The 19,373-nt window shown below is 42.9% G+C and overlaps 1 protein-coding gene and 1 long non-coding RNA gene across 2 annotated transcripts in view; both read right to left on the bottom strand.

Moving 5' to 3' along the window:
• The window catches only part of LOC139268499 (uncharacterized), a 65,054-nt gene that overhangs the window by 34,791 nt on the left and 10,890 nt on the right, over window positions 1–19,373 (bottom strand). Inside the window, exon 2 of the long non-coding RNA XR_011594040.1 lies at window positions 6,541–6,583. This is a non-coding gene — a long non-coding RNA (uncharacterized lncRNA). The remainder of the gene's footprint in view (window positions 1–6,540; window positions 6,584–19,373) is intronic.
• LOC139268495 (protein NYNRIN-like) lies at window positions 10,840–12,443 on the bottom strand. The gene is made up of 2 exons (XM_070886733.1): window positions 11,667–12,443; window positions 10,840–11,471 (listed from the first exon to the last, which is right to left on the bottom strand). The coding sequence occupies exons 1-2, from the start codon at window positions 12,386–12,388 to the stop codon at window positions 11,450–11,452; spliced, it is 744 nt and encodes a 247-aa protein (XP_070742834.1). The 5' UTR covers window positions 12,389–12,443; the 3' UTR covers window positions 10,840–11,449.

The raw sequence follows: 19,373 nt of genomic DNA, 5'->3' as shown, positions 1-19,373 counted from the left end.
TGAGTGGGATATACCGTATATACTCGCGTATCATGCGACTTTTGAAGACCTAAATTGTAACCTAAATTTGGGGGGTCGCATGATACGCGAGATACAAAATTTGCGGGTGTGAAGTGCTGGCCAAGATTAGGCTGTTAGGCTGTTAAGCAGACCGTATCCACGCTGAATCTCGGCAGGTATCTCCTGGGCTGGATTGCAGCCTCTATTGTCGCTTGTACTGTATCGGGGGGGATGAGAGAGAGTCGCGGAGGTCGGCGGGGGAGAGAGAGTCGCAGAGGTTGGGGGGGGGAGGAAAGAGACCGGACCGGATCCGACCTGACCCCCGCTCTCTCTACCCCGGCGACCCGACCTCCGCTCCCCCAATTCCCCCCCCCCACGCGGCAACCCGACCTCCGCTTCCCCCCGGTGACCCAACCCGACCTCCTCTTCACCCCCCCCCACCCCCCCGGCGACCCGACCTCCGCCACCCACAACTCCCTCTGAAGTTTGCTGCATTATTAGAGGCTCCATCTATCTCAGCCTATGCTTCTTTTACCCGCAAACACAGTAGAGGCTGTGGCTGAACGACGCTAGTCAAGCCAGCTGGAACGATTGCTGTATCGGTGTTCGATTCGCGAACAGCTTTCACAGCAGAATCCACTCGATGTTTCATGTTAAGGTCTGTATTCGATCTCAAAAAAGTGACTCGCATGATACATGAGATATATGGTAAAATCATGTTTTGGGGACGAAAATTTAGGGGTTGCATGATACGCGAGATCGCAGGATACGCGAGTATATACGGTAGGTGAACCAAGGTACAATCAAGATGAAAAAGACGAAATGCAGATAGTGGGGCATTATGCTGAGGTAGTTGCTGGAAGTTGGGGTATCTAAAACATAGTGGCCTAGAAATTTGATTGGGCAGAGCCTGTTTCTTGGGCAAGAAATGAGCGGTGTGTAGGGGGTGATGAGTCTGTCAGCTTGCCTTCCTGACCAGAGCGGTTGCGAGTCGCTCCCACTCCCTGGTTCTCGAGCTTGGATTTATTAATCAGGGTGTGATAAAGTGCAGCAGACAACTGTTTTGTACAAAGAAGGTATGGATTTTATTCAAGAAAGCAAGTTACACAAATGCACTCCAATAAAACTGTAAAATCTTACAAAAGGGTTCTAAACAATGGGGAATACTTTATTACAGGTAACAAACACAACAGAAATACCTCCCACTTACTCTCTAACTAGGTTAAACTCTAGGGTCCCAGGGATTCATGCTCACCAAATCCTTCCTTTGACAGCTAGGGCTGTTTTGGGGTTTCTTGGTTATAGCCAGTTTGCCTTGCTGTACCCCGGACATGGTAGAAGACCTCTGCTGCGTATTGAAGCCAGTTGGGTTGAGTCCGTTGATGCGGTTAGACGCGTTTTGGATTTATCTCTGGTGAGTACCCAATTCCCTTTGTTAGCAATAGGGTTTTAAGTTCTTTAGGTAATTTTTACCCGCTGGATAGTCTATGCCTACCAAGTCAATTTGTATTGATGTTCCACTGATTGGAGAAAAGAACTTAAAAAAAAACAATGTTGCGATGTTTCTTCCTGTGGTTTCTTGCCGTGTGCTCTCGACCTTTATCTTATTCTGAAGTGCTTGGTCAGAAAAGTTTTCCTGTGATGGTCAGAACAGTTCTTCCTGTGATGGTCAGATTAGAGTAGTTCTCTTGGTACGATAGGCCCTCAATTATACTCTGAGATGCTGCTTAATCTTCGCATCAAATCTAACGTTTCTTTTGTTTGAGTTTTGTTGCCCATTGATTTTAAGTGGTCTTCTTTGTATAAGTTTTGGCGGGCGAGCTAACTGAAACTTGATTAAATGTTTTAATCTGACGTTGATAGACTTTGGGATTGTGATACCCCTTATTTATGAGCTGATGAACTCCCAGCTATTGTTGAAGTTATACTCTGGTTTCGAGTTGCCTTTCTGGGTCCGAGATTTCTATGCAGGTTGGAAAGGCGATTAGAATTATGCATGTGTTGAATGGGTCTTGTGATTAGGGTGGGGACTGCTCTTCCGTGGGTCAATTGTTGAAATGTTAATGTCTTCTAGGGGGCTGACTGAGGTTAAACAGTTCCCTCAGACAATTTGATTAACTCCAATATCCAAACTGGCTTTACAGAGGTTGATCCCATCCCCTGGTTTGCAACCTTTTTCCCTTTACAGGCCCAACATGCACCTTTAAAGTTCCAAACCTTGGTTAAAACTCATAGATTTCTTCCGTATGCATTTTAGGATCCCAAACTTTCTGTTTAATAGGCCCAAATCGAATTTCCTTTTCAGTGAGTCCAAACATTGGGGGGGAGGGGGGGTTTCCATGAATTTTGGAATCTTACAGGTGTAGGGTCCAATATGACATGCTGTGTGCAGCGCTCAGAAGTCCACGCCACAAGTGCCCCGGATGCCATATTGGTGAGGGCCCCCACCTGAAATGATGTTAGACCCATTGCCTATGCAAACTGGGGATCCGACGCCTGTTTCAAGCCCCTTTTCAAATTGAATCACGATATGCCAGTGATTTCACATACAATACATGTGTCAAAGAAACATGGGAGGGGGATAGATATGGGAACTTTAAACCTAAACTTCAGAAGGATTAAGAGCATAGTAAGCATATCTGTGGAAGCCACAAAATTATGATGTTTTGACTAGTTTTGGGAACAATCTTTAGATTTCTTTGTCAGTTGCACTTGAAGATTCCTATCATGATAAAAGTTTCAAAGAAATCTGAACAAGATGCTGCACAAAATGATATATACAATCCATATCTAATAATGTACCAGACATAATATTTCCCAGTGATTAACTCCAGATAATTTCTTGATAAATTGAAAGTGTTGACATGGTGACCCTAGGATAAATATCAGTCAAGGACACAGAAAACATCAGCAGGTGGTTCAATTCTGTTGCCAACTGCTAGCAGAAATAGACGCCCCGAATAAAAATGAAAGAACTAGAGCCCATCTCTCAGTTTAAGACACTATCGCAACCTCAGGTTAGATTAATCTCTGACTATAAAATGAATTTCTCCATCTCCCTGTCACATAAAAATGACACAAGTAAGAACTTTTCTAATGATGCCTTCAACTCTGCCCATCCTGATGTGGTACTAATGTGGGCAGCAACATTTCTGTTATTGGTGAAAAAGCTCAGATAACAAAGACCTCTTCGACCATATCAAAGATTAGAAACCTTCTGGGAGAATGCAGCTTTGGACAATATGGGTTATATATTAGAAAACGAGCAATGTATGGCCTGCCTGGTTTGTATAATTGTGTGCTGTACGACATGATACAATTGGTCACTGAAAGAAAGAAAAATACCACCATTTATATAGCGTCTTGTCATATCGCTCAGTAATACTTCGAAGTGGTTCATAGAAACATAGAAAATAGGTGCAGGAGTAGGCCATTCGGCCCTTCGAGCCTGCACCACCATTCAATGAGTTCATGGCTGAACATGCAACTTCAGTACCCCATTCCTGCTTTCTCACCATACCCCTTGATCCCCCTAGTAGTAAGGACTCCTTTTTGAATATATTTAGTGAATTGGCCTCAACAACTTTCTGTGGTAGAGAATTCCACAGGTTCACCACTCTCTGGGTGAAGAAGTTTTTCCTCATCTCGGTCCTAAATGGCTTACCCCTTATCCTTAGACTGTGACCCCTGGTTCTGGACTTCCCCAACATTAATAAGAACATAAGAACAGAAGAATTAGGAACAGGAGTAGACCATCTAGCCCCTCGAGCCTGCTCCGCCACCCAACAAGATCACGGCTGATCTGGCCGTGGACTCAGCTCCACTTACCCGCCCGCTCCCCATAACCCTTAATTCCCTTATTGGTTAAAAATCTATCTATCTGGGATTTGAATATATTCAATGAGCTAGCCTCAACTGCTTCCTTGGGCAGAGAATGCCACAGATTCATAACCCTCTGGGAGAAGAAATTCCCTCTCAACTCGGTTTTAAATTGGCTCCCCTGTATTTTGAGGCTGTGCCCCCGAGTTCTAGTCTCCCCGACCAGTGGAAACAACCTCTCTGCCTCTATCCTGTCTATCACCTTCATTATTTTAAATGTTTCTATAAGATCACCCCTCATCCTTCTGAACTCCAACGAGTAAAGACCCAGTCTACTCAATCTATCATCATAAGGTAACTCCCTCATCTCCGGAATCAGCCTAGTGAATCGGCTCTGTACCCCTTCCAAAGCTAGTATATCCTTCCTTAAGTAAGGTGACCAAAACTGCACGCAGTACTCCAGGTGCGGCCTCACCAATACCCTATACAGTTGCAGCAGGACCTCCCTGCTTTTGTACTCCGTCCCTCTCGCAATGAAGGCCAACATTCCATTCGCCTTCCTGATTACCTGCTGCACCTGCAAACTAACTTTTTGGGATTCATGCACAAGGACCCCCAGGTCCCTCTGCACCGCAGCATGTTGTAATTTCTCCCCATTCAAATAATATTCCCTTTTACTGTTTTTTTTTCCCAAGGTGGATGACCTCACATTTTCCGACATTGTATTCCATCTGCCAAACCTTAGCCCATTCGCTTAACCTATCTAAATCTCTTTGCAGCCTCTCTGTGTCCTCTACACAACCTGCTTTCTCACTAATCTTTGTGTCATCTGCAAATTTTGTTACACTACACTCTGTCCCCTCTTCCAGGTCATCTATGTATATTGTAAACAGTTGTGGTCCCAGCACCGATCCGTGTGGCACACCATTAACCACCGATTTCCAACCCGAAAAGGACCCATTTATCCCGACTCTCTGCTTTCTGTTAGCCAGCCAATTCTCAATCCATGCTAATACATTTCCTCTGACTCCGCGTACCTTTATCTTCTGCAGTAACCTTTTGTGTGCAGCTTATCGAATGCCTTTTGGAAATCTAAATACACCACATCCATCGGTACACCTCTATCCACCATGCTCGCTATATCCTCAAAGAATTCCAGTAAATTAGTTAAACATGATTTCCCTTCATGAATCCATGTTACGTCTGCTTGATTGCACTATTCCTATCTAGATGTTCAGAGTGAACTATTCTCCAGTGAGTTGACTGTTGTTATGTATGAACTGTAATGTAAGGAGCAACTCTTGATCAAATGTTTTCATGACAGAGTATCTTGTTAAAAATTTAATTTTGTTGTTTTTCAGTACTTGAAATTAAAGTTTTATAACATAAGCTTTAAACTAATTTCCTATACACTGATGTGACTAGCAAAAATACCAAGTGCCTACATATATTTAAACAAACATCCTATATTTAGTTTTTCAGTTACAGATTGCTTGTGGAATAAAATCATTCCATGGTGCTATTTTTTAAATTCTGAATGTGGTATGAAAATCAGATGTCCTGTTACAAACTAACATAAAATCAAGATTTTATTGATTTATTAACTGCTTAGATTTCTCCTCTTTGGAATTTATGTTATCCTGGTTGTAAAACTGTACTTTCTCCTCTTGTTGGCTTTCCTCCTGCCATTCTACATCTGATTATTAGAACATGCCCAGAAGCCTGGTGTGACTCACCCAGTGACACTCCATCCCTCCCAATGATGAGGTGGCTCACTTCCATTCATCACCTCTCCCATCTGAGATCAAAAAGCTCACCATCAGAGGTATCGTTGGCAGGATGCTGCTCAAATTTCACCTTACAACTTACGTCAGCAACAAAAGCCAAATATTACATTACTGCTAATTTACATTTTCAGAATAGAAGTTTACATGGAAATATTGAGTAATTTTGACACTTTTATGGATGAGGCTCAATGGATAAAAGTTTGCTTTTAAAAGAACAGTCAGAAGAAATGTAATCTTAGTGGAATATTATTTTCTTGTATAATGAACATATCAAAAATTACACAAATTAATTTGGATCAATATTCAGAATGTTATTTGATCTTTCTTCCCACACAGCAAGCTGCCATTATACTTATATCCATTGTGTGAAGCGTCTAGTGTGTGTTCATCAAACTTCAGAGGGCATGCTTCAAGTGTCAAAAGTATTTACGAAATGCCAGTCCTGCTGTTTTTTTGACCTTGATTGCCTGGACTTTCACCAAGGGTGGGATCCATGAATTTCCATCAACAATTAGCATCTGATTGAACTCAGAATATATTTATTTGCACTACTTTTGCCACGGAGTGTACTTGACCATTTGCTTTAAACAGATGGATAATGATAAAGTCTTAGCAGTTAAACATCACAGGGTTGCATTTCCACAGGGGTTCTCTCGATATGCTGCTGTAACTTTGGCAGGATTTGGACGTAACCAACTGTTTCCGCCATTTCTCCACGGTTTCCACCAAAGTTACGGCAGGAGATTAGGAAACCCCCGTGGAAATTCTAATGCCACAACCATTTTTCAGATCCAAGACTACACGTGAGCAATGCCATAGATCAGCTCATATCAATAAGATTTGGTATCTGTAACATTTCTTAATGTTACATTTTTTTTTATAGGAAAATGTCAAAAATTAAAAACAGATTTTTTTTAAAAAAAGTAATATGTACCTGACTCATTCTCAGGAGCATTCCTTATACAGATTGTCACCATCTGGAAAACATACAGTTCACAGAAAGTTTTTTAAAACGTGAGGTTAAATTATATTATAGGTACAACAGGAAGTATGTGTTAAGAGTGAAGAACTTCACCCCGTCATGCATACGAAATGCAATGAAGTGTTTAAAAATTTAAAAAAATAAATAAATGCTGTAAATGTGAAATAAAAGTAGAAATTTCTGGAAATACAGAGCATCAGAAAAGAGAACATTGGATTGGTTCTGATGAAGGATCTCCAGCCAAGATAGCATCCTATCGTTTCAGATGCTTGTGGATCTGCTGTGTGCTTCTGTAATTTTATGCTCTTATGTCCAATTAATGATTGCCTTCATATTGGGATATCTTATAAGTTCAGGTAGATATTCATAATAAATGTATTTTTAACACTATTTTAGTGTACATAATAGACAAAATGACAAAGCAATAACCTAAAATTCGAAGCTAAGTCCTGTGTATCATTTAGAAACTGTCCATTTGAAACCTCACAACCCATAAAGGCATCCTTTTTACATTACTAATTTGAATGCCTATATTGTATGAAAAAAATCAAATTCAATCATTCCATGATAATGAAAAGTAAATGTTTGCAGTCCTATTAGTAACATGCTGATCCTGAGTACATACAATGTGAACTTTGCACTGTGAATGATTAACAGAATTCTGTGCTTTTACTCTGCATCGCTGCCTTCTCAAGTGCAGATAGCCTCTGCAACATAACTGATGGCCCTAATATCATTGTCCTCAGGAACCACACGGGTATGTTTGTGGCACGGAGAACATTTTCCCATGAGCTTTCTGCAATCTACATACTATTCTGTGCATTTATCTCACCATGTCCATCATCCCACTTGCAAATTTTGTCTGTTTCATGTCACTTTAAATAGCTTCTTGTTTCTTCCATTGGTCCCGAACAGGCATCAATTACACCTTTTCTTTTAGAATTCGAGTCCTAGGTGTTGACGAAATAGAGAAGATCCTGGGGCAGTGCAGGTGGAGGCAGAGACTAACGTAACAGGGTTTCCTCTATTTCCTTCTCACTGCACCTTGGTACAGTAAACAGGAAAATCTATCCAAGTGACTCCTGGCACACACTGCAAATAATAGCAAGTCTCCTCAGTGATCTTTATATACCTGGGGGCCTGCTCTCACTTAGACACATGTGGTTGATTGAAAAAATTATTAGAGGCAATCTAACATAGAAAATTGTATTGTATAGATAAGTTTAATTTTTTCTTGTAAATTTCATATATTTTATGTCTATTACATTACTAACCTTAATTCCAACAGTAAATGCTAAATTGGGTGAAGAACCCAAGTTGGTTGGTAAAAATATTTTCCAAAAGTATTTTGAGTGATTTAATTTAACCTTTTTTAATTTGTAGCTGCTTCTGACTGCACACTTTTGATTCATAGTTTTGAACTTAATGATTTGTGGTTTTCATTTATGCAAAGGGTTGTTGATGTTGAACCGTTGAGTATATTCTAGGCTGAAATAGATAGATATTTGGACTCTAGGGGAATCAAGGGATAATGGAGATCGGGTGGGAAAGTGGAGTTGAGGTTGAAGATCAGCCATGATCTTATTTAATGGCAGAGCAGGCTCAAGGGGACATATGGCCTACTCCAGCACCTAACTGTTATATTCTTCTGCTGCTTGCTGATTGGGTGGACTGACCTGCTTTACCTTTCTAGCCTTTCCGGTCTATCCTGAATAGAAGTCCCTCCAGGCAGCCATCTTTGATAAAGGGACAGATCCTGCTCCCTTGGTTCTAACATTATTTCTCACAGATCCCTCATTACCCAGAAACTAATATACACCAAAACTACCAAAAGGATTCTGCCAACATTTTTTTCCAAGTTTCAGCCAGACTAACTGCTCAAACTATCCCAAATAATAAAAGTAAATAGGGAATTGTTCCATATTCAAACTAATAAAACATATGAACAGGGGGTAATACTCCATTAGAAGCCCCTTTAAGAACAGTCCTAATGCAGAGGCATGGAAGCAGTTCAAACACACAGAGAAGTTTTCACACTTACACTCCATCTTCAGAATTTTACTGCAGTTAATCACCATATAGTCTCTTTCCTTAGCCTTTTAACTGGAGGAAACCGATGTTTAATCTATATCCTGGCATTTCCACAGTACCAGTATTTAATTCTATGAGCTGTAAGTCAAGCAGCCAATATGAAAACTTTTTGTTTCTTAAAATCATTGGCATTCAAATTACATTTTGGAACAATAGGTACAAATTCTTATTGTATTCAATTTAAGTTGTCTTCGCTATATTGAGGAAGGCTTTCACACATTTAAAATAAATCCATAATGCTGCTGCCAAAATAGCAATTTACAGAAAGAAAACATTGCTTTTGCTCTCAGTTCCATATAGCAGTTGGTAAGTAAAGGATGACATCCTTCAATGATCACAATTAGGAGAGAAGAGTGGCCCCACACACCTTGAGTTATTAGACAGAGCATCTCCTGTGCAAATGGAGTTAGAGTGCTGACTGGCCAAAATGGTGACTGTTATTTCCACAACTGCCAGACCATTGGGGCATTATAAAAGCTACTAAAATATCCCCTTCAGTGACATCTTCGTTTTCAAACAAGGTGCAAATTATTAGGTTCTGGAGAAATGTACACGATTGTGTAAACAGTCACAAGACTTTTAGACAAAAAGTTTTACTGACTTACTCAGTGAGAGCTTTGTTTCTAAAAGTTATGCATCAGCAACCGAGGGATAGGGTTGCAACATTTCTGCCAGCTGGATTTTCTCACAGGAGCGAAGATTAGAGAAAAACATTAAAATTGTGCATTTTATTCGTATCTTAGCCAAGAGCAGTGAGGATGAGTGAGATTTACACCATGAATATTACTTTTAGAACTTCAAGGCAACTGTGAATGATGCCAGACTAAAGGGTGTGAGGATACAAGCCCATGAAAATTTGGTTTGCATTGAGTGGGAATAAAATTGTGAACAATGTGCTGGTGCTATCACTAACCATCTTGAGTTGAGCAGAAGGGATATCCATGGAGTGGATCTTGCTTCTGTTTTTCATGGGGAAGTAACAAGCAAATACCAACTCATTTTTCCTAGGATCTCAAACGTGTTGCAGTCCATACCTCCCTCAGTGTTTCCTTCATCCTATAATATGCAGGCATCAACAAATCAGAGCTTCCACCTGTGCACACTCAGAGACCGAACTTCAAGCCATCGTCAACATCTTCACCGAGGCATACGAGAGCATGGGCCTTACACTAAACATCCATAAGACAAAGGTCCTCTACCAACTTACTCCTGCCACACAGCATTGCCCACCGGTTATCAAAATCCATGACAAGGTCTTGGACAATGTGGACCATTTTCCATACGTTGGGAGCCTACGATCAGCAAAGGTAGACATCGACGACAAGGTCCAACACCACCTTCAGTGTGCCAGCGCAGCTTTTGGTCGCCTGAGAAATAGAGTGTTTGAAGACCAAGACCTCAAACCTGGCACCAAGCTCATGGTCCATAGAGCAGTGGTGATACCCACCCACCTATATGGCTCAGAGCATGGATTATGTACAGCAGGCACCTCAAAACACTGGAGAAGCAACACCAACGATGCCTCCGCAAGATCCTGCAAATCCATTGGCAGGATAGGTGCACCAACGTCCGTGTGCTCACTCAGGCCAACATCCCCAGCATCGAAGCACTGATCACGCTCGGTCAGCTCTGCTGGTCGGGCCACATTGTCCGCGTGCCTGACACGAGACTCCCAAAACAACGCTCTACTCAGAGCTCCGACACGGCAAGCGAGTCCCACGTGTGTAGAGGAAATGCGTCAAGGACACCCTCAAAGCCTCCTTGAAAAAATGTAACATCTCCACCGGCACCTGGGAATCCCTGGCCCAAGACTGCCCAAAGTAGAGGAAAAGCATCCAGGAAGGCGCTGAACACCGAGTCTCTTTGCCGAAATCAAGCTGAAGCCAAGCGCAGACAGCAGGAGCGCGCGGCAACCCAGGCCCCCCACCCACCCGTTCCTTCAACCACTGTCTGCCCCACCTGTGACAGAGATTGTAGGTCCCGCATTGGACTCTATAGTCACCTGAGAACTCATTTTTAGCGTGGAAGCAAGTCATCCTCGATTCCGAGGGACTGTTGATTTCTGGATTCTTTTCCCTCAATCTAGTTCAGCAAAATTACTGAAACGAATACCGTTTCTGCCTTAAACAAAGCAAGCTTTTATTTCAAAGCAAGTCTCGATCGAGGACTTTATCAGACAGAAGGAATGCACTGTGATAGATTGCATTCACTTCCTACGGACAAAGTGACGTTACATTGTAAAGGGACGACGGTTATACATTTTCGGTAAAAGATAACAAGATACAATTAGAGTGACATCCTAGTTCAGCCTATCCCCTTTGATCCCTCTTTCCCTTTGTCCACTCATTTTTCCTAGGATGGTCTGATTTTACACAAAGGCCCATTATGAGCTATTAAGATCTTGAAGTTTTTCTGCAAGCTGTGAGTTTTGTTTCAAACTGTTAGTGTCGTAACATTTTGCAGTTTCGAGTCTGAGATGTCATGGCTATTCCTCCATGAATTCTTTGTTAGATTATACTGTCCATATATAATTCCCATGTTCTCAACTTCTCGACTTTAATGTCTGTATACATTTAATATCCATGTTCAGTTTACATTCTCATTCCCCCCTTTTATCATTCCATGATAACACTTAGGATATTTTGCTGATTAAAAGAGTTCGGTTTTCCCGTCTCTCTTATTAGGTCACCATCGGTGTAGCTGGCTGTCTATCACTACGGGTAAAAGTTCAAACTGGTCCATGTTACAATTAGGATGTCAACGGCTTTGTTCAGCTATGGAGAAGAGGAAATCTGGAACAGAAACAGGAATTAGAATAACCAGTAAAATAGGTGCGTTAGAGGGTGGTGAGCTTGCAGTGGTGCAGGTGAACCCAGGCACTTTTCCCCTCAACCTTGGCTGCAGTGGGGGTAGTGAGTAACACCTGAAAAGGCCCCTCCCATCGTGGCTCTAATCCCTTCTGAATCCATTTCTTAATCAGGACATACTTCTCTGGTACCACGAGGGATGATTCGGGTAAAACTGGGAGGTCGAAGTGAGCCTCTCGAACCTGGTTGTGAGCTAGTCGCAGAGCCTGAGTCAGAGAAAGAACATAGGTGGTCATCAGTCGAGCTGAGATACCATATCTAGGAACAATTTCCCTCATTAATACCTTAACAACAGTTTGAGCCTTATTGTCCAGGGTAGGGTAGGCTTCAATCCATCTGCTAAACACATCTACTATTACTAACACATATTTGTAATACTGAACTTTTTGCAACTCAATGTAGTCCAACTGAAATGTCTCAAAGGGACCTTCGGGTAGGAGCGTTTTACCCCAATCACAGGGGACTCCCTTCCCTGGATTATGTTGCTGGCAAACCAGGCAACGACTACTGATGTTCTGGGCGAGCGTCTGGAGTCTAGGGTGCCACCAAGTAGCCAAAAGTGTGTCACTCGTGGTCCTTGCTCCACAATGAGTAGCAAAATGCATACATTCAATAACCCATAGAGCCAACTCGTCAGACATGCAAGTCTGTTCCGGGGGAGTGGTCCAGAGTTTAGAAACATTGTCATAAGTACATCTATAATTTTTCCACAACAGTTTTTCTTTTTCAGGAGCGTCCTCCTGTGCTTTAATAACATCTTGGATGGTTGGCATTGGTTTTTCCGAGGCTAACTTATCCTTTGCAGGATTTTTAGTCTGACTCATCATTTTGGGCACTACCATTTGTTGGTCACGAGAGGCCTGTTTAGCCTCTTTGTCAGCACAGTGGTTCCCTATATCAACCGGGGATTTTCCGGTGGTGTGGGCGGTACATTTAACAATGGCAATGTGCTTGGGGAACATGAGGGCTTGCAACAAATCAGATACTAGTTGCTTATGGGATATCTCATTCCCCTGTGAGGTTAGGAATCCCCTATTTTTCCATAATTGTCCGAAATCATGGGCCACCCCAAAGGCATACCTAGAGTCGGTATAGATATTGACTTTGAGGTCTTTGGCCAAGATACAGGCTCGGGTGAGGGCGAATAGTTCAGCTTGTTGGGCAGAATAGGCAGTTTCAAAGGCGGCAGATTCCAAGACCTGATTCTCCTGGTTTACTATGGCGTATCCTGAGATTCGTGTACCTTCTGGATTAATAGAAGAACTTCCGTCAACATACATAATACAGTCTGGATCTTCCATTGGTACATCAACTAAATTTTCCCTGACTGATGAGGCCTCTTGAATTAAAGATAAACAATCATGACTGGGTTCTTCCTCATCTTGGGGTGGCTCAGTAAGAAAACAGGCCGGATTAATTGCAGTACAGTGCCGAAAGGTCAGCTTAGGATTGTTTAGTAAGTAGATCTCATATCTGCTTTGCCTGGCCATGGTAAGGTGTTGAGTCTGCAGTTGGCCCAGGAGGGCAGCTACGGAGTGAGAGGTGTACACAACAATATCCTGCTGGAGGGTGATGTTGGCAGCGGATTGAAGGCTATTGTAGATGGCGGTTAATATTTGAGTGCATACAGGGTGTCCCAAGGCAACGGGGTCTATTTTGGAAGAGTAGTAGGCAACAGGCCTATGCTTATCCCCGTGTTTCTGAGTTAAGACAACGGTAGCACAGTCTTTCAGGATTGTACAGTACAGTTGAAAGGGCCGGTCATAGAGGGGTCGGCCCAAAGCCGGAGCTTGCAGCAGGGCTGTCTTTAGTTCCTTAAAGGCTTGGACGTCTGCGGTTTCTATTTCAAAGCTGCCTTCCTTATTTGTATACGGTGTGAGGTGCTTAGTCATCAGGGCAACATTAGGGATCCAGGATCTGCAGTAATTGATCATCCCCAACCACTGTCGCATTTGTCGAGCCGTGCTAGTGACTGGAAACTGGCAGGTGGGTTCGATTCGACTAGCCTCCAAGGCTCGGTGGGTGCCTGATAAAATGATCCCAAGAAATTTGACTTGAGACTGGCCAATTTTGACCTTTGATGGTGAAACTATGTATCCCAGGGATGACAAGTAATTCAGTAACTGATTAGCATCCTCCTGATTACTTGGTTCATCTGCGCTGGCTACTAGTAAATCGTCCACATACTGAATCAAAGTGGATCCCTTAGTCAGCGTGAGAGGCTGTAACTGTCTCTGCAGGCTCCTTGAGAATAAGGTCGGGGAGTGGATGAACCCTTGGGGAAGTCTAGTCCAGGTATATTGCTGTCCCTGGTAAGTGAAGGCGAATAGGTACTGACTCGCCTGGGCTAGCGGCAAAGCGAAGAAGGCATGTTGAAGGTCTATTATTGCGAAGATCTTGGCGTTTGCTGGGATTAATGACAGTATCTGTGCTGGGTTGGGAACCAGAGCGTGCAGGGGCTGGACGATAGCATTGATAGCTCGAAGGTCTTGAACTAAACGGTATTCGTTTGGCTTGCCTGGCTTAGGGACTGCCAGTATAGGAGTATTACACGGGGACTGGCATTGGACCAAAATCCCCTGTTCCACTAGCCCCTTAATCAGTCGGTGGATACTCGGTATTGCCTGTGATTTCAGTGGGTACTGTCGGATAGAGGGCCAGTCCACATTGCCCTGCACTGGGATATCAATCGGATCAATGGAAGTATAACCCATTTGGGAGGGGTCCTTTGCCCACACATGAGGATCCACATAGTCAGGTATGCCAGAGCCAGTATGATGCTGCAGAGTCGTTAAGACCTTCTCGGGGTCCCCGTGGAATTGGACTGTTCGGCCATGTTTTACAATTTGCACATCCCGGCTGGTAGGGTCAGCCTCGTCTATAGCCTGCCGCACCATAACTCCCAAATCTTTAGCGTGGTGGGGAGGTAATACTTCACGAGTAATATGTGGTGCCACCGTTGGGGGCTGTCCATTTCCACAAAATCTGCCTTCCCTTCCGGTCCAGTCACTCTAGCCCTTAATAGAATTTCCTTCACTTCCCTTTCGTGATCCTGATAAAAGTTCTGCAGGTCCCGATTCTTTCCACTGGGATCGTATGCTAGGGTCACGTGATAGGGTGCCTGCGGCAGGTCCAGAGACCACCACTGAGGGGTTCTAGTGGTATAATACTGCCGCTTAAGGGTTCCTTGTTTTACAATAATCCCATCATTTCCACACTCCAAATGCAACTGGAATTTGCAGAAGAGGTCTCTAGCCATCAAGTTACAGTCCAGATTGGTTGTGATAACAAATCGATGTTCCACCGATTCTTCCTGGTAACCCATTTTAACCGGTTCTGACACCGGGAATGTAGAGACTTGTCCCAGGAATCCTGACAGTCCCTGTGTTTCAGTGAAGGCGGGGAGTTTAAGCTTTGATTGTACAGAAGACATGAAGGCTCCCGTATCTATCAAGAAGGGTTGCCACTCATTCCGAATTTTTAACAATATCATCGGTTCATCATCCGGGGAGGGTCCCTGCACAATCAAGCTACGTAGTCAATACGAATAATCGGGGGACGGTTGGCCAAAGGGGTTGTTCTGGGAGAAGTTAGTGTAAGATCCCCATCCTTGCCCCCCTTCTCTTCCTTTTTCGTGCTGACGGGAGGGACAATTTCTATTCCAATGTCCTTCTTGCCCACAAATAAAGCATCTATCTCGTCTTTCCCAGCCCCGACCTCTTCCCATACTAGGCCGGGGACAGTAGGGCGGTCCGTAATTAGCAGGGCCCAGGCCATTTGGGTGTTTGGTATAACCGTATCCCTGTTTATCCACCCAACCCTGCACGCAACACTGCGGTTCCATCTGGTATCCCCTTGGGTCAGGTTTTGGTCCTTCCACCCGAGGCGGCTCTTCCTTTCTAGTCACGTATTCAGTCTTGACCCGGGTTGGGGGCGCACCTTCCCCCTCTCCTTTCTTTTCCTGCCAATAATATTTAACCGCCCTTTCCATCTGGGCTTTATTGTTATCTGCCCAATTCATATTATTTGTCCGGATAGCGTGAGCAATCGAATAGGGCAGGCACTGAAGTAGGATAGCGCAGAATTGAGGAGAATCCTCTCCTTCCCTGAAGGCATTATCTCCTGATTGACTTCCGTATATTTCAATAAATCTTTCCATGAATTCATCGGCAGTTTCTTCTCGTTTGGGTTTAGTTTCTAATACTGCGGCCATACTGATGGGCTTCTGAAGGGTCGTGGTGAGAGCATTAAAGATAGCGTTTAGGCGATCCTGGACATCGTTAGGGTGAGCAACCACCAATGTATCATGAGTAGCACGTCCTAGGTGAGTTAGAAATCGGGCATGCTCAGTTGGGCTCAGGGTTTGCTTTATCAGGGCCCACAGATCCCTTGATTCTGCATTATATCCATGCATATCGAGGTCACTCCGTGAAATCGGAGGTCAGGGTTAAGTTGGGTTTGTGGATCCCTTTCAGCTTATTTATCTTAGCCTTTTAACTCTTCAATTTGTTTTGTTTGAGTATCTATTTCTTTATTGTATCAGGCAAGTATTATTACATAAGCTAGTTCTGTTTTTATTTTTATTCTGACTATCGCACCATTCCTCTGTTAGGTGAGTCTTTTTTCTATTAAGAAATCCAAATTGATAATGTTCAGTATGAAACGGCTGTCAATGGAAAGGGTTAACTCCTTTCCAGGTTTGTAAGAAGACCTGATGTCATTACGTGACTTCATGTAACCATCTGAAAAAAAAATCTTCATCAGGAAAGGCAGCATTTGATTAAACTCCAATATTTTTTAACTTCTTATTCAAGTACTTGCCAAAGATATTTTTTTGATTGATTTAAAACGAGACCACACATTTTTAATAGCTATTTGTTTACTGAAATTCAATTTTGTCATCAGCCTCGGTCAACGCAAAGCCAACCATTTTAACTACGTAGTCTATCGATACCTTTCTCAGAGGTCCCAGTGGAACTCCTAGTACGTTTCTCGTGCGCGCACTCTTTCTTTAAGACGTCTGCGGTTTTTAATATGTCCTCCTTCTGTCAATGAAAGCCCTAATTTAATGGAGTTTTTCTGCCAACTCGACAGGAGTGATGCATTTCTTTTTCAGACTGCAATGGAACTTTTCTCATAATTTAAAATCTCAGAACATTTTTTTTTCTTTCAGCACCTATTTAATACGTTATGTCTTTTTTTTCGTCTTTTCCATAACTAGAGGGAAGTCTGGCATGTATGCTGTGGACTGCTTTTCGTTATCTCAATTGTTCCAGCCTCAAGGTCGTGTTATACTATCTCTTCTAAACTGCAGATTTAATATAATAATTTTTTTTGAATCCTTTTGAATCCATCTCAGTATTTTCTGTGCCTTCTTTGAATATCTCAAAATCCCGATTCAAACTTTGTAATTCAATAAGGTTCACACTCTTAAACTTCCCACATACAGGACAACACTACGAAGGGTTAAAATAACGTTCATTCTGTTTGAAAAAGTGGGCGGAGTTAAAACAAACCACAACTCCCCGGTTTCCCACAGTAAAAATCACACAAGCATTTCTCATTTAAAACAGACGTTCACAAGAGTCTCTCTTCTTTCCTATTAATTGTTTTGGCCGGCTCTATTTTTGGATCCATGACCTTTCAGGGAATTCGTAGTTTTATCTAAATTACCTATCCTTGTGTCGCCGCACGTTGGATCAGGGTCCTAATTAGTCCTGATTGTCCCCACGTCGCCCCGTGGTGGTTTCAGTTATCTTACCCAGAGCCTAGGCGGACCAACTGATATACAAGATCGACGCCGTACCTGGCGTAAGTACAATTTAAAATTTACACAGTCCTGCGTAGTCCCGCGGCTTAATTTTACGTAATTCCCTAACCTCCGCGTTTCCCTACGCGGTTCGCGCGATTCTCTATCCCTCCGTGTCGCCGCACGGTTTTCCTGTTTGTGTCGCCACACGAATTCTCTATCCCTCCATGTCGCCGCATGGTTTTCCTGTTCGTGTCGCCGCGATTTGATCTATCTCTATCTAGCTCTAACTATCCCTACCTTCCGTGTCGCTGCACGGATCGCGTCCCCGCAATTTGATCTATCCCTATCTAGCTCTAACTATCCCTACCTTCCGTGTCGCCGCACGGATCGCGTCCCACGCGATTTAGCCCTATCTGGCCTACCTTCCGTGTTGCTGCACGGATTTGATCTAGCCCTATTCTAAGTTTGAAAGGTATTCACCAGATTGTCCTGGATCTCGTTCAGACACTACCTGAGAACCAGCGAGTGGCTAAACTTTCCTCAGACTTTTGAAACCAGGGGAAACTGGAGCAGTATTGAAATCATACTCACTCCAGTGGCCACTTTCCCCTCGTCTCGTCCAAGGCTAATCTGGCTCTTAATTCGCAAGTTTTCGGCAGTCGTCCGTTGAGATCCCATTTCTGACACCAAATGTTGATTTCTGGATTCTTTTTCCTCAATCTGGTTCAGCAAAATTACTGAAACGAATACCGTTTCTGCCTTAAACAAAGCAAACTTTTATTTCAAAGCAAGTCTCGATCGAGGACTTTATCAGACAGAAGGAATGCACTGTGATAGATTGCATTCACTTCCTACAGACAAAGTGACGTTACATTGTAAAGGGACGACGGTTATACATTTCCGGTAAAAGATAACAAGATACAATTAGAGTGACATCCTAGTTCAGCCTATCCCCTTTGATCCTTCTTTCCCTTTGTCCACTCATAAGCCGACCTTAGTATGGTCTGATTTTACACAAAGGCCCATTATGAGCTATTAAGATCTTGAGGTTTTTCTGCAAGCTGTGAGTTTTGTTTCAAACTGTTAGTGTTGTAAATTTTTGCAGTTTCGAGTCTGAGATGTCATGGCTATTCCTCCATGAATTCTTTGTTAGCTTATACTGTCCATATATAATTCCCGTGTTCTCAACTTCTCAACTTTAATGGCTCAGCTAATTCATCTAGTGAGTAAATAAGGCACACTGGATAGAAAAGTCCCAGGTTTGAGCGACTTGGTCCACGTTGTTAATTGATATCATCTAGAGCAGCAGTAAGGATGTTGCAATTGATTAAAGCGCCTCTAGGTTAGGGAAAGCTCCTGATCTTGCTGGAGTGTATGTGTGTGCACACTGGGGAGAACAAGATCCAGTTCAGCTGTGATGTCCCCACAGACAGATAGCCTGCTCACTGCCAAACGCTACAATATGAATAGTGGTCACTTTGGCAAAGTACCTGATGGTAATTGACATCTTTAGAACTGCACCTCAGCAGAGATTCTGCACCTTCAACAGAGCAAAAGGGGAATATAATGATAAAAAGATGATCTTGTGTTCATACCGTGTAATGTTTGTCTCGAGCAACCCCTACAGGTATAAATCTCCTCCCCAGCTTGCAAAGAGAACTTTTTGATGCTAACAATGTCAGCGACACTTGATGAAAGGTTTTGGGCCAGAATTTACAGTGTCTTCAACTGAGCATATGCTGTCATAATCCTTCTGAAAGGTCCCGCAAATTCCGAGTATCTGCATGCACTGCGCATGTGCGAAAACCCAGAGCTTGGGATCTGTCAAGCTACACCTTGACAGATCATACAAACCGACTGGCAAATTACTTTAGCTGGTGCAGAGTTGTTGCCCAAGTATTGCCCAGCAATTGTCCACAAAACTTTTATGGCTGGTAAAAGTAGGCATAGGACCTGCTTTCATCAGCGTATGGGTTATTATAAATCTTAAATTTAAAATTAAAAAATTAAAAATGATGCACAAACACTTAAAATTAGTTTATGCAAATATTGGTCCAGATTAAAATGTTTCAAAT

This window comes from Pristiophorus japonicus, chromosome 1, assembly GCF_044704955.1.
Source record: "Pristiophorus japonicus isolate sPriJap1 chromosome 1, sPriJap1.hap1, whole genome shotgun sequence".
Taxonomy (NCBI): Eukaryota; Metazoa; Chordata; class Chondrichthyes; family Pristiophoridae; genus Pristiophorus; species Pristiophorus japonicus.
Note: the sequence above shows the minus strand (reverse complement) of the source record. Positions and strands in the feature narration are given on the sequence as shown.